This window comes from Phoca vitulina, unplaced genomic scaffold, assembly GCF_004348235.1.
Source record: "Phoca vitulina isolate PV1807 unplaced genomic scaffold, GSC_HSeal_1.0 scaffold43, whole genome shotgun sequence".
Lineage (NCBI taxonomy): Eukaryota > Metazoa > Chordata > Mammalia > Carnivora > Phocidae > Phoca > Phoca vitulina.
Genome location: NW_022589746.1, coordinates 514303 through 530695, shown reverse-complemented (window position 1 = coordinate 530695; position 16393 = coordinate 514303). Strand labels below are relative to the sequence as shown.

Sequence of the window (16393 nt, the reverse complement as noted above, 5' to 3'; positions counted from 1 at the left end):
AATGACATCCAGTGGGAATGTTTATTCTGGGTCGCCACTGACCTGAGATTTTATGGAGATTTTTGTACAAGACAGAGAAGCAGAGTAAAAACCTGACCACACTTGAGAATGTGATGCAAGGCAAATCTCAGTTCAAACTCTGGCTCTGTATCTCCCAGCTCCAGGACTTTAGGCAGAGCACTGAACCTCTCCGTTTCCTCACCCATAAGTGGGCTCCCGTGTTTACCTTACATTGTCACGAGGATCCGAGACACTGGGCACAAAGAACTCTGTGTACACTACTCTAACTTCACCCTTTATCTAGAGGTAAGAGAATTCAGCCTCGGTACACCAACAGTTTTTCAATGAGGAAAATTTCCTGGTATAACCATGGAAACAGAACAATGGGTTAATACCAGAAGAACCTTCAACTAGTACACACTCAGAAAGCTTGTTTAGTCATGCAATAGCTAGAAGTAACACTGTTCTTGGGAAAATGTAATAGGGAAAATTAACTTTATTATTATATAATACATACCAGAGAAAATACTGTAACTCACAATGCTTTTATAGTTGTAAACATTTAAAGGAAATTGTTTGCATAATAACAAGACACTTTAATATCAATTTTACCAATAAAGTTTTACCAGTCAATGTCTCGACTTACAAATGTCTCTACAGAATTGAATATAAAAAGATAATCTAAAATATGGACTTCATTCTTATAAAGGTATAGTATCCTACGTTATTATGTACATATTTATGACAAAATTACTCAAGGTGCTAATATATGAAAAGTGGAAAAAGAGCAATGGGCACCAAATAGCGAACTTCTGTTTGCCCCCAAAGTATTACCATGGTCCCAGTGACTCTGAAGAGGAATGTTAGTCTTCAAAACACCAAGTATTTTTTTGGCACATTCACAAAGACAATAAGAACTAAGAACAAGTGCAAGTATATCATGTTTACAAAATGACAAGAGAAATTTCAATTTTTCTAAGAAGACAAGGGACTCTAATGGGTGTGCGTATAGCCAAGGTGGATGGAGGCCTGTGCTTTCTCTACTACGGGGCTGCTTTCTCTGACTACTCCCTCACTGGAAGAGGAGGGGCGTGAAGGAACGTTTAAGTCCCTCCCTCATTTTCAGGAAGATCATTACCTGGAACAAACAGCTGAAACTGAATTGTCTCTTACATTTTTTGGAGACCGTGGTAGACGCTGTTGTAGTAGATGTTATCTGCCCAACAACTAATCCCCCAAGGAGCCAAAGTAACAGGTGAACGTGACCCCTAAACTGGAGACAGGCTTTGGTTATTTTATGCCAATTACGGTCACTTGGAGTCAGAGACTGTTTTAGAAATACATACCAGCTTAAGCTAAACAGTGCGTAGTGTTACCCTGGCCACATAATTCGTCCGGGGGCAGGCACTTGACCCAACGTGGCCCAACCAGATGGAGAGGAAGGACTTCTACTCCAAAAATGCAGGAAAGAATTCCTTTTGTCCATGGATGTAACAAGAAAGCACACTCAGATTGTAGAGTAGTCATTTTAGGACTGAGGGGGATGAGGCTAACAGTGCCAGCTAGAGAAGAGACGTAGGAAGCATTTAGGTCCTTGCTGACACAGCTGAGCTTCTGAATCAGCAAACCCTGAAACCTCCTCATCTATAGTTACTTGAAAAAAACCTTTTTTCATATTACCCATGGCATTTTGAGTTGGGTTTTCTACCACTTGCAATTGGAAGCATTCTACCTGATAAAATGACCAAAAGAGCTCATCACCTCTTATCTATTAAAAAGAAATTTTGTTAAGCATAATTTTAAAAATTCTTTTATTTTTTTCATCATTTAGAATCAATTTACAATCAGAAGTGAGCAGGGATTTAGAGTGAGGGGAGTTCATTCCACCACTATTTACCTGGTAACCACCAAATGCCAGGCATTTGAATGTTCAGTTAGCACAGATTCAGCTCAGCTGATACATCGGCCACCACAATAGGATTCGGTCTGCCCCTAAGAGTCCCCTGGCTACTGAGCAGGGTGCGAGTCTCCCCCCGAAGTGCTTGATGGATACACCAAAGCCTGCCTTCAAAGCTCGTTCACCTCCACCGTTGACCAACTTCCACCTGATCAACATGTTCTCTCCTTAGGTTCATTCAACTGGGGGGCAGCATTCAAGCCCTGCAGCTCCAGAAAGCCGGGGAAATAACCTCCACAGCTCCCTGCTCCCATGCCCTGGGAACTGCTTCCAGATTCCAAGTCTCAGAAGGGAAATCGATCTCTTAAAAGACGCACTGTGTGACCTCTTTAGTTCAAGCAATGGTGGTCTGTGGAAGAAGGTTGGTTGTTTTTTGTTTTTTGTTTAAGATTTTATTTATTTGAGAGAGAGAAAGAGAACGAGCCAAGGGAGGGGCAGAGGGAGAGGGCAGAGGGCCAGGAAGAAGCAGACTCCCCACTGGGCAGGGAGCCCGACACGGGGCTCGATCCCAGGACCCTGAGATCATGACCTAAGCCGAAGGCTGACGCTTAACTGAGCCACCCAGGCGCCCTTGTGGAAGAGGTTTTAATTAGAGTTGCATTTATATTACACACAATGTAAACATTGTTTGACTTCTACCATAAAGGAAAGAAAACTAGGTCTTACAGTTGGGTTTTCTATTAACCTGGCCTTTTGTTTCATATTCTGTACCTGAGAAGAAAAACACTACCTCTCAAATGGAATCAAATCAAAGGTGCTTTCAGCAGTCCCTGAAGGCTGTGTCTAGGAGCCATTCACAGCACCAGGGACAGAAAGTCACCTCAGCAGTCCCTTGCTTTTAAAGAACTTATGGTCTCATCTTGAAAGAAAAATTTTCTTTGTTACCATTGAGATTTGACCAAATTATAAAACAGATATGCAAAGTCTCCAGGGTGCCTGACTGGCTCAGTCAGTAGAGCATGCAGCTCTTCATCTTGGGGTTGTGGGTTCGAGGCCCACATTGAGTGTGGAGATTTAGTTAAAAATAAATCTTAAAAAAAAAAATATGCAAAGTCTGCACAGGCAGTGCAAAGATGCAGTATTTATTTTATGAGGACTCCTGTAATAACAGGCATAAGCAAATGAACAAAAGAAACAGTATAATAATAACATACAATAATATTTTAAATTATAACACAGGAGAAAGAGATGCTTCGCTTTAAAGTTTCCAATTTTTTCTACATGATTAAAAATTCATGAAAAATTACAAACCTCCCTCTAAAATACATCCTCTCGTTCATAATTTATTAGCACTTTATGAATAGTGCATCCTACCCCATATCTAAATATTGTTAGCTGCTTTTAAGACTTAAATGCCAAAGACACAGCACATAAGAGAAATAGAAAGAATCCAAAGACTGACATAACTAAGTATTGTCATACAAGCGTTTAGCATTCTGAGTAGGTAGGAATGCCCTTGGCTATGGCCGAGCCACGAAGCATTCTTTCTCCAGGTATCACAGCCATCATTATCAGGGATGTATTGCTATTGTCAAATCTCTCAACATAAACTTATTTTGGTTTGGAAAGCTTACAGAGGGATTGCAAAGGAAGAAAATTTGTAGTTATACGGTGCTTATTTGATTTATGTGTTACAGTGCTATAGTATGCCATTCTTTACGTTTGCCTTACTTTATCCTTCCTTTAAATAACAGTACCTTGCATGTCATTTTAGCTATTCTATTCACAGCTACAGAGCAAAAAAATTATTCTTCATACATACAGAACTTAGTCCATTATCAAGATCATACTGACAGAGAAAGCAGTGACAGACACGCATCGCAGAACACAGGGGATTCAAAGGTTTTCCCTCAGACTATTTCCACTGGCATGTGTCCTAATGGAGTTCTCAGAAATGGGAAAAAAAAAATCCATTCCAACAGTCTAATCAATCTCTAGAGGATGGTTTATGAGAAGAAATTCAAGAAACATCAGCTTTCTTCTCATTCCAAAGAAATATTCAGAGCAAAGAACATAAACACACTAGCCTGGTTATATATGATAAAAGTGACCAGTATAGTACTGACCCTTGCCAAAGAATCCTGTTACGGATAATTCCATACAAAGGGCCCAAAGTGCAAGATACTTTTCACAAAATGTGGGTGACGTGATCCTTAACCGAAGAGATATTACCATTATTATTGTTAGAAGTAAAGTTCACATTTATGCTTACACGGAATCATTTTTCAAGGAGCACAAAAAGCTCTGGAAATACCATTTACTTAAGTCATTATGATATTCCTACGAAGCTGTGGCATATGTTACCAATAGTCTGAGTCCCCAAATAAATTATACCTAAACCCCTTCTGACGTACCCCTGCCAGAAACCACCGAGCTCATCCCTGCCCGGGGAGTTCGCTTCTGTTGCTGCACGTGAGCTAGAGACGCAGCTCATCAGCAGCTGCACGGCTACCCGCCGCAAGAGGCAAAATCTAGCACAGCTGCTCACGTCCCTGTGCTGAAGAACCTTGGGATGCTGGGTCTTCTGGCCTTATAATCCACTAAACTGGCCCCAACTTCACCTTCTCTTGCCTCTTCTAGGGTAAACAGTAACTTGAACTATGTTAAGGGGTCAGTTTAAAAGACAGAAACCAACTGGATCCAGGAGATAGGATGATGAAGAAATAAAAATGGGTTTTAACTTTCTTTTAGGCAAATGGGTACATGGGACAAATAGAAGGTTGGGGAGTAGGTGTGGGTAATTAGTTGGGTTTGGGACGCATTGTGTTAGGACACCGCAGGCAATCCAAATGGAATAGTTAGGTAGGGAGCTGAATATTAGATATTAAGCCTGAGTGAATGATATGACTGGAAATAAAGATTTAGGAGCAAGACATTCACAGGCAAGGACTGATATGCTTTATAGTTTGAATGACTGTGAAAAATTATCACAGACTTTTGCTTCTCTAAAGAACAATATTTTCAAAGGTCTATGCCCTGGACCAACAGCACCTGCCTGACCTGGGAGCTGATCAGGTGTGGAACCTCCATCCACCACACACCTACTGAATCAGAACCTGTGTGTTCACACACCAGAGGACTCAGGGGCCCATTAGTTTGAGACCCACTGGTGTAGTGTTCCCCAAACTCTGGTTCTTAAAATGTTCACCCATTTTCAGCAAATGAGAAAAAGAAAAATACAAACATTAAACATAATAAATGCATTCAATTTAGAGAAATGTCCTTTATCCCGATGTTATATGCTTCCTTTGTGGACCTTGTTTACATGCCCTGTCTTTTATGAAATTAAGGTAATGGTTATCTTGGTGATTTCTCTAATAGTAAGTTATTTTATACTTTCTTGGTACCACATCACTTGAGCGATGTTATTTCCTTTGCCTAAAATATCCTCCTTACTCTACCTCACCTATTAAGCCCCAATTTCTCCATGAGTCATATTCTAACTACCAAAGCCTATGTATTAGTTTCTTAGGGCTGCCATAACAAAATACCACAGACTGGATGGCTTAAAACTAGAGAAATTTATTGTCTAACAGTTCTAGAGGCTGGAAGTCTGAAATCAGGTGTCTGGAGGGCCATGCTTTCCCAGAAGGCTCTAGGAAAGGATCCTTCCTTGCCTCTTCCTAGCTTCTGGTGGTGGCCAGCCATCCTTGGTGATCCTTGGCTTGTAGATGTTATCACTCTGATCTCAGCCTGCATCTTTGTATCCCATTCTCTCTCCATAGGTCTATGCCCAAATTTCTCTCATCTTACAAGAATACCAGTCATTGGATTAGGGCCTACCCTAATCCAACAGGACCTCATCTTAACCTCATTATTTTATGCCTATTTCCAAATAAGGTCACATTCACAGGTACCTGGGGTTAGGACCTGAACATATCTTTTGGGGGATACAATTCAACCCACAACAGTCAATAATGATATATTTTTAAAAGAAAATCTCTTGATAATTCTCCAAATTATGTGGTAAATACTGTAATACTGTGCTTTCAAAATAAAGCACAAAATAAAAACATTAAGACTATTTTGTAATAAAAATCAGCACAAGACCCATCATTTGTGTTCCTGTTTCACAAACTGTGTTCACTGTAGAAAGCATAAACTCCAAAGTGCAGAGATTTATCTTAGATTTTTCCCCAGTGGTAGACTGCTTTAGTCCTTACTTTTTTTATTTTTTCCTAGCACTTTTGGCACCACTTATATTTTTTAGCTCCTTTCTGACCATCATTGCTTGGTGCTACCTACTCAACTTGTTAATTCTGTCTCACAAGTCTTGGTGTCAGGAATTACTTAGGGCCAATTTCTGACCTCCCAAGTCTTAGATGGCTGGAGTTCCTCAGGAAGTTCTAAGCCATACTAATTGGCCAAGGCTCTAAGAATGCTGTGAATCTGACAATATTTGGGAAACACTGTTTCAGTTCAGAGATATTCAGATCCAGTGTTTCAATCTGAAACCTATCTAAGATTTCAATTTTGTATTACAATATTATATACAGTATTCAATATTATATACAGTATGTGGTTATAGTTTCAAGGCAGCAAAATGTTGACTACTACTCAGTCTATGGGAGGTGAAATATTGCCTTAATATGCTAAAAAACAGGTAGATATAGCTCATTAATGGTACTTTGTAAGCACTGGCTCTTTATTTTTCATCCTATCCCTGTCGAGCTACAGAGCCTCCTTTTCTGGAAGAGAAAATGACTGTCGAGCATACAGGAATTTAAAGGTTAGGGACACATTCCTTTGTCAGCTATCTAAGACGCAAATGATTGTTTTACTTTTGGGGGGAACAGTGCTGTGCAAATATGGTCAATGATAAATGAAGGTGACAGCTTAGGACTTTTGGTTGATTTTTATTTTAGGTTTGAAATTTCAACTGCCATATTTGCTGTTTCTAAAACTAATTTTCTATTCCCTTAGTTTCCTCTAATTACCTCTATTAGAGGAAAAGATGAAATTGCAAGTAAAAAAGTAAAAACATATTTGGGAGGTATCATGACATAAGAATACTGTTGGTTAAAGCCTTTGATCATTATTTAATCAGTTAATCTGTGGTGCTCAAAAGTTCAATTAACTGTGTCTAAAGTGAAGTAGAGATATGTGGTCTTTTGTCAAGGTTATTTCATATAAGACAAATGAAAAAGCTTTATCTCCCAAACTCTTCCAGTCCTTTCTTACTAATTCATAATCCCCACTTGGGTTTTCTTATTTAGACTTTCCACCCCTCCCTAATGCTCCTTATCCAGGTTAAAGAAAAAAAAGTGTGGGGTAAGGAGCTTGAAAATAAAGAAAATAAAGTACAGCCCAAAATTGCTAGAAAATGGATTTTCTTTCCAAAATCTCTGACTGTGGTTCTCTACAGGGAGAACCAGATCACATGGATGCACAGGACCATGTGCAGCTCTGACAACACAAAAAACGCTATCGACTTCCTGGAGGATTTCCTAAGCCTTCTAGGAATAGATGTAAGGCCCCAAGTGGCACCAAGAACAGGGCAAGCACAAGTCAGAGGAGGGGCTGAAGGTGAAGCCAATGCACTGTGACCTCATCCCTCTTAGAAGAAAGGTGGAAACCTTCCAAAGGCCCTCTCTGCCTCCCCCTCCCCCTTGTCCCACTGTTTAGGCTCCCATTTTTGGAGCTCCATTTCTCTCCGACGCTGTGTGGCCCTGGGCATCTGCTGTTCCTCCATGCTGGCTGGTTACTACCTCCTCGGCTCCCCAGGCTGGGTCAGGTTTCCTTCTAACATCCTTCCCTAGAGCACACTCCTTCAGAACTCCTGCCCGGAGTTTTAAGCTACTCATTCGTTAGTGTCGTGACGGCATTAACTCCGTATCCCCCACTACACTGCATGCTCCCAGACCTGAACCACGCCTGTTGTGTTGCCTGCAGTGTGGACAGCGCCTCCTAGTACCCTGCCGGCTCCATCATGCCATTCCACGCCTATTTGTTGACCGAGCAGCAAGCAGGCCAGCACAAGTGATCTGAGTTCAGGTACATACTTTTGAACTTGAACCTGTCCCTGGGATTGTAAAACTCCCAAAGTCTTAATCTGAGAATGCACACATCTGAACAAGTGATTAGAGACTGGTAAACATCTCCTCAAGCCTGATGCAAAGGAGACGTGCAGGATATTATTTATTTTTACCACGCAGGGCTAAAACAAAACAAAACAAAAACACAGTATATGAATTGGGAAGGCTTTCGATTACTCAAAAATTATTTGTGGAGACCCCTCCAGGGGTGGCTGTTTTGGGGGAAGCAAAGATTAAACAGATAGGGCTCTGCTTCCAGGGTGTTTATGGTTTTAAAAAGGCACATTGATAAATAGTCGTAACGCAACCCAAAAAGGACTAAAAGCCCGAGAGACTGAGAAACAGAGAAATAAATGAGGCGAGAGGTCTCCGAAGGAAGGCATGGATTAGTCTATCGATTACTTCTCATTGCAATCCCAGGGCAAAGAAAGGAATTCCAAACCAGGAAAGGTCAAGCTGGAATATTCGAGGAACACAGTGAAATGCAGGCGTCGCCCTAAGTCCTTCACATCCCTCGCTGGGGACAATATCGCAGAGGAAAGTCTTAAACTGGCTTCCCAAACCCTGAGCTATTGAAACTGGACTAAGAAAGGGAAAACCCCAAGGATGCGAGCGCGGAGGAAACTTGAAAAAGCAGGTCACGTAAATGCTGCACACAGCCCGGCCCCCGCGCCCCCGGCCCCCCGGCCCCCCGGCCCCCGCGGCCCCCGCGCGCCGCCGGCCGCCTCGCCCCGGCCGGCCTCGTACCGTAGGTCTCGGACATGGCCGTCTGCGACATCTTGGGAGCGGCACCGCCTCTCGCCCGGTCACCGGCTGCAGTTCGGGCCGGGCCGGGGGGAGGGGAGGGTCGGGGTCGTCCTCCGCGTCTCGGTGGGAACGGCGTGGGGCAGGAGACCAGAGGAGGGAGGGGCCCGCGGTCCCCACGGCAACCGCCGGCCACCCCGCGGCTGCGGCCCTGCCGGACTGCCGGCTCCGCGCAGGCGCACGGCCTCCGCCCCCTGCCGGGCCCGGACGAGGACGGGGAGGAGGAGGAGGAGGAGGAGGAAAGGGGGCGCGAGGCCCGGCCCCCGCCGTGGTCGCGCGTGCGCAGGCAGCCCGCGGCGGGTGCTAGGCGCGGGAAGGCCGGGCCGGGGGCGGGGGGCGCCGGGCGCGGGGAGGCGGGGGAGGGACTCGGCGCACGGGGAGGGCGGGGCGCGGACGGAGGGGTGCGGCTGGCTAAGGTCGGCTTGCAGGGGTGGGGAGGGGCCTGCTATCTGCAGGCTTGGGGGTGACCGAGCGTTGGGGGCACCGGGGTCTAGCTCTTGGATAGAGGTGGTCCTGCCCGGTTGGCCCTCCTCAGTAAAGACTTCGTCGTCGTCCTGAACAGCTTTCAGGCAGGAAAAGACTTCCTTCCATAAAGACTAGCTTTATGATCAATCTGGGAACGTGGTTAATGTGTAACTAGGAGGCAGTAGCCCCAGGTGTCCAGCTAGAGATCAGCCCTGTGGGCGAGGAGGCTGGCTTACCTGCGGTGCAACTGAGCTTTCACTCAAACCTGCCAGGCCCTCTCCTGTAGGACTAGGGCTGGTGTCTGGAGAAAACTCTCAGAAGCTTAAGGTGCGCTGGTGCTGGAGAATCCCCATAAGACCGTAGACATTGGCCCCTCTGCAGCCCACTGTAGGGGAATCTAGCTTATAGGCAGGAAGCATCTCTTGATCCTCAACTACGGTTAGGAGTTGTTGGCTGGGTATTTTGATTTAAGGCACAAAACTGAATTCAGAAGCCCCTTCTGCTGGAAATGCAGAGATAAACATTTATTAGGAAGAGAATTTTGGTTGGGAGTTTGCTCCGTCTGAGCATGATCAGGGCCACATCGTATCTCGTAAGACCCAACTTTATTCAAAAGATATAGCAGAATACTAAACATATGCCTTGGCTAAGCTCCTAAGCAACTTGGACTGTGGGGAAATGCTAATAAATACATTTTTTTTTCCTAGTCCATTTGGCTCCATCCTCCAAATAAGTTGGCATCAGACTTCATTGAGGCCTTCCCCCCTTCCCCAGTGGCCATTTGGCTTTACATTTTATTCTTTCTGATCCTAATAGCAAATAAATATATCCTTGCTTCTAAATGAGAGAGAAGGCCCCATGCTGAAATATTGTGAGAACTATAATTTCCTAGAATTATTTTGTATATGCTTCTTGTTCAACGGCTGAGATACTTTGTTGCTTTCTTATTTGGTTTTCTGCATGTTAGTTTTAATTTACACTACTGAGTATAGCAGGCTAATCTGATTCAAATGATTTCAGAAGAAAGACAGGGATCCCATTCTTTGGATCTAAGTTTTCTTCCTGCCAGAAGCTTCTGTGGGTAAGAAAGGAGTCACTGCATTACTGTGATTGCTTGGGTTATTGACAGAAACTGGACCTCAAGGTCTCTGAAACCTGGACAGAGTGATAGAAATAAAAATTAAGCTGCTATTTCAAAACTGAGAACAGTTTTCTATTCTTAAGACCATGAAGACTTAGCTAGACCTTTGGGGAAAACTCTTTGTTTTGGAAAAACTACCCAAAGAAATCATTTAGTTTGCAAATAAAAAGCCAGATATCACAACTGGAAAAGGAAATACTTGAGCTGAGATTTGAAGGAGCTAAATTTTTTGAATAATAATGTGAAAGATCCTTTGCATCCTAGTTACTTTGGATCTTTGAGAGAAAATAAATTTATCCTAAAAACTTCAGAGACCACTTTGATTCTGAGGTGCTGTTGATTGTGTGAAAGGAAAACTTATTGCAAAATTAGTGTTTTCTCCAGTTATTGGCTCCTTTCTCTTTAGGGGAGGTGTGTGATAGAGTAAAAGTAGGTTTCCATAAGCCTAAGCACATTGGAGATTTGTCTACAGGAAATGAAGGGAGAAGGATTTCTTCCAAAATAGATCCACTCCTCCTACCCACGCCTCCTTAGGTTGGTGGGTCCTGCAAGTTGCTGATACTTCCCTTCTTGCTCTCCCGCAGTGCTTCACATTTAGTGACAAATTAGGAACCTCAGGGGGCTGCCAGCCTCACAAGGGTTCCTGTTCCCCAGGACTGGCAGAGGACCACATGGGGTGGGACACAGCTGGACACAGATGGACAATGACTGAGGGGCCTTTTAGACTCCTAGGCATAGGGTTGGACCCAGAACAGTGGGTCCTCAGAATGAGAATCCAGCACAAACTTGACGTTCCAGAAAGCAGTGGCATTGGGCATGAAAGAACGTGGCATCCTCAGCTGAACTAGACTTGGTAGAGAGCACTGGTCACGGTCTGTGAGGCATGGTGACTTTACTAGGTGGCTAGAGTTGAAGAACATTAAGCCAACTGTGTCTGAGTCCTCAAGGACTCAGAAATATCTGGGTGTTACTTTGCGAAGGAGCCAACTTCTTCCCAGGTAGGTAGAGGCTGGAAAAGGTGATGTCAGTTAAACACCCAAGCTGGTGACACCTGTGACATGTACTCTTCGGTTGGAAGAGACCTCAGAGGCCACTGGACCATTTGCTTTCCAGGGCCATTTAAAACTACCACCTCTGTAATTGGACACATCTGTTGTTAGGGAATATTTGGTCAGGAGGGGCTAAATTAGCTGCAATAACAAAGATCTCCCAACATGCCTGTGACTAACACAAGAAGTTCATCTCTCACTCAGACCACCTGCCCCACTCATGCTGGCTCCATGTGAGCACTCACAGACCCAGGCTGACCCAAATCTCATGGAAACACACACTCCCACCATCACTCGGGCAGGAGAAGAAACCAACACTAATGGTGCATTAGCTCAGAATGATCCCATCAGGGGTGGGTAGAATCACTTCTGTTTATGTTTTATGGGCCAAAGCAAGTCATGTGCCCACACCTGATTTCAAAGAGAACAGAGAGTGCAATATTGTTATGTCCCAGAAGGAAAAGAGAAGAGGTTGTATTTGGAAAGATGGGATGACTACCATAGAACTTTGTACCTGTCCAGACAGCTTATTCTGCTTTGATTTTAAATGGCTTCATTGAAGTGTAATTGACATAGTTGCACATATTTGAAGTATACACATGATAGTTTTTGGTATAGGTGTATACCTCTGCTTGCTGCTACTGGGATCTCATTACTTTTGGCCTTTTCAGTGGATAGAGACATTTTCTATGATTCCATTTTATCTTCTTTGTTGCTGGTTAGGAATAACTTCTTGTAAGGTTATTTTAGTGGTTGTTTTAGGGTTTACGGTATAGGTTTTTAACTTGTCACGTGGTCCACCTGTATGTGCCATGCCATTTTATGTAAAGTATAAGAACCTCACAACACTTTACCTCCATCCTCCCCATTAACCGTGCTGTGGAAGTCCTACTTCTACATGTGTGGTACACCTCACATACTCTGTTGTTATTTTTGTTTTAAACAGCCAGTTCTCTTTATAAAATTGTGGTAAAATATGCATAACATGAAATTTACCATCTCAACCATCTTTGTGTGTGCATTTCAGTGACATTGAATACATTCACTTTGTTGTGTGACCACCCATCTTCAGAACTCTTTTCATCTTGCAACCTGCAACTGTCTCCATTAAACACCAAATCCCTCTTCCCCTCTCCTCCAAGCTCTTGCAACCACCATCCTATTTTCTTTGCCTGTGATTTTGAAACTCTAGGCACCTCAATATGAATGGACTCATACAGTATCTGTTCTTTTGTGACTGGCTAATTTCCCTTAGCATAATGTTCTTAGGGTTCATCTGTGTTGTAGCCTCTCAGAATTTCCTTCCTTTTCAAGGATGAATAATATTCCCCTACATATATACCATATTCCTCTCTCTCTATATATATATACACCATATTTTCCAGAAAATTCTCTTTTAAATAGATTTAAACAAGTATTTTATATTTACCCACATACTTACCATGTCTAGGATGCCTCCATCCCTTACATAGATTCAAATTCCATGTGGTATCATTTCCTTTTTGCCAGAAATAATTCCCTTAGCAGATCTTGAAGGGCAGGTCTGCTGGGGATGAATTCTTTCTGCTCTCATATATCTAAAGAAGTCTTTATTTCATTTCTGTTTTTAAATGGTATTTTTCTTAAGTTTAGATTTCTAAGTGAGCAGTTTTTTTCTTCTTCTAACAATGTTTTCTGGCTTATATGTTCTGATGGCCATTCTTCATTCCTTTGTACATGGTGTTTTGTTTTTTTTTTAATATCTGCCTTTTTAAAAGATTTTATCTTTATTACTGGTTTGTGGATTTCAGTTATGATGTGCTATGATGTGCCTTGGTGTGGTTTTCTTCATGGTTCTTGTCCTCATGTTCCATTAAACTTCTTTGGTCTGTGAATTTATAGTGTTTATCAGATTTGGATTGTTTTTTCAGCCATTATTTCTTCAAATATATTTTCTGCCCCTCCCTCTCTTCTCTGGTGACTCCAACACACATATACCAGGCCACTTGAATTTGCCCCACAGCAAACTGATGCTCTGTTAATATTTGCCAATCTTTTTTCTTCCTGTGTGTCATTTTAGATAATTTCTATTGTCATATCTTTAAATTCACTAATCTTTTCTGCAATATTTAATCTCTTAATCCCATCCATTATATTTTCCTTTCAGACATTGTAACTTCATTTCTAGAAGTTCAGTTTGCATATACATATATCACGTTCAGCACTTATTCTCGTTCTCTCCTCTAGCTTCTTGAACAGAGAGAATATGTTGTAATAATGGTTTTAATGTCATTTTCTACTAATTTTATCATCTGAGGAATTTCTGAGGCAGTTTCCATTGACTGGCTTTTCTCCTTGTTGTGAGTGGTATTTTCCTATTTTACATGCAAGGTAATTTTTGATTGGATGCCAGACATTGAGAAGTTTTCTTTGTTTAATTGTATATATAACAGATAAGGATTAGGGATTCTTCTGGACCTTGTGTGTGTGCTGGGGATTGATGTAAAAATTAGAGGGGATTCTTTGCACACATTCCTACACTGAGGAGCAGGTGAGGGCTCGAAGGGGACCCTTCATGACTCTCTGGTGCTCTCTGTGTGCACAGCTCCCTCCTCTCCTTACTGTGCCCAGAGGACTCCCCGGTCCATCTCCCCAGCTCAGGAAGTTCTACCTCCTCCTCCTTTCTCCAACCCCAGAGCTCAGTCTGTGGGTCTCTTTATCCACATTCACTTACTCCTCAGTGGATCTCATCCAGTTGTGAGGCTTTAAATACCACCTAAAGTTAATGCTTCCTAAAGCTCTCTCCTGCCTACACTTCTATGTACAGTTGTTTATTTCATACCTTCATTTGAACACCTATTAGGCTTCTTAATACTAAAAATAAAAAGCAAACATCTAAATTCCTCAACTGAACCCATGCCTTCTGCAGTCATCTATCTCAGTGAGTGGCAGCTTGTGCAGGACAAAATCTTGGAGTCCTCCTCGATTCCTCGCTGCCCCTCAGGCCGACATTTGGTCCATCTTCAAGTTCTCTGCCTTTGAAACATCCAGAACATAGCCACTTCACCCCGTGCTGCTCCCTTTTGGTCCAAGCCTGCCTCACCTCTCTCTGCATTATGCCCCTAACTGGCCTTCCTGCTTCTGTCCTTGTCTCCTGACAGTCTCTTCTCAACACAGTGGCCACAGTGACCCTATTAAATGTAAGTACACAAAAACAAACCCCAAAAGAACAATAGCCCTTTAAAGCAGCCAGGGTTGGGGGCAGATAGGTGGGCGGGGGGGGGGGGGGGGGGGGAATATCAGTTCCATCATGTCACTCTGCTCCAAACACTTCATCTCATTTACTCACCCTGGCTTGAGAGATCTTCTATGGTCTGCCGCCCCTCTGACTTCTTTCCTTCCATCCCTGCCCCCCATTCTTTTGGCTCTGATCACATAAGCCTTCTTGTTGTGTTTTGAACACATCAAGATGTTGGCCTCAGGGCCTTTGTGCATGCTCTTTCTTCTGCTGGAATGCTCTTGTCCTAGATGTCTACGTGGTTTGTGCCCTCACGGTGTTTATGTTCTCTGCTTATGTTTTATACCTTTCAGATATAAAATAGTCACCCTTCTCCACCCCTCCCCTCCCTCCCCAGCATTTCATACATTCCCTACTTTGGGTGCCCCCTCAGAGCATTTACCACCACCTAACACATACATGATTTATTAGTATAGGGTCTGCTCCCCCTCTAGATGATAAGGTCTATAAGAGAAGGGGTTGTATCTGTCTTACTCTCTGCTCTATCCTCATGCCTAATATACTATTTGGCGTACCAAATCCTCAATAATTAAATAGTTGTTGAATGAGCAAATGACGGAAATAAAACTCAGCAGGTCTCGATTTAATATGGATTTAATTTAGTGTAATGAACTTAATTTTAAACTTGTTGATTTATAGGAAATTTAAAAGCTGATCTTCTAAATTCTACCATGTAATTGTGGAAAGGCTGTAATAAAACCATTTTAAAGTATCATCTAATACTAGTGTAATTTATTGTGTACTTAATAAATACTAGGTATAGCGTAAGTGCTTACGTGTAATATTGTACAACCTAGTCCTTACCACAGACTCATGAGGTAGGTGTTATCCCATTTTGTAGACGAGGAAACAAAGGTTCAGGTGTATTACATAGTTTGTCCCAGTTCTCAGGGCAAGTGTGTATCCATGCTGGGACTTTTCTCTAAAACCACACTAAACGAGACACCTCTCCTTTTCATCTATAATGTGTAACAGGAAAAAAATGCAGTATGAAAACCTCCGAGACAAAAGTGTGACTTCACAAGGCATCAAACTGTGCAATGTAAGGGAACCTATGGACGATAGTGCCTTGGGGTCATGCCGTGTTCTGGGTGCTCTCCATAACTTCCCTGGACTCTCACCTGACAAGGTTGCCTTCCTCACCCTACTTTCACAGTCAAGGATGGCTCCAAGCCAGGGTTCTTTATTGCACTATGATGCTAAGTAAGTCTGGAAGTGGGAGTGGGCGGATGTTTCCAGGAGCAAAAATTCCCCGAACGCCCTTATAAATTAAGCATAAGCTCAAGCTAGCTCTAAGCTAGAACATAACCCTGAAGGTAACATCCAATTCTCCAATACTGAACTGAACTCTTTGAACTTATTTCTAAAGGCAAACAGACTTCTGTTTATCCAAGAATATGCTGCCAATGTTCCACGGAACAGTATGCAGTGTGGAAACTAGAGTTGGAGATACATTTCTTAGTGATGTGATAATTCCTCACCTTCATCTTTTAATTTGAAAGTTACCAACAAATCTTCTTAGGTCTAATGGGAATGCTTCTCTGCTTATTTCTGCATTTAACAACATTTATACTCGGGGATTTTTTTTTTTTAATGAGTCCTTTTAATTTTTGTTCTGCATTTCAGTGAAGAGGATTTTCTGGTTCCTCTTTTCTTTTAATCATG

The 16393-nt window shown here is 42.7% G+C and overlaps 1 protein-coding gene across 1 annotated transcript in view; it reads right to left on the bottom strand.

Annotated features, from left to right (window-relative positions):
* RAB4A (RAB4A, member RAS oncogene family) overlaps positions 1-8990 on the bottom strand; it is a 48096-nt gene extending 39106 nt beyond the window's left edge. Inside the window, exon 1 of the mRNA XM_032430302.1 lies at positions 8740-8990. Within this exon, the coding sequence (XP_032286193.1) occupies positions 8740-8770 (31 nt within the window). The 5' untranslated portion in view covers positions 8771-8990. The remainder of the gene's footprint in view (positions 1-8739) is intronic.
* Between the last annotated feature and the right edge of the window lie 7403 nt (positions 8991-16393).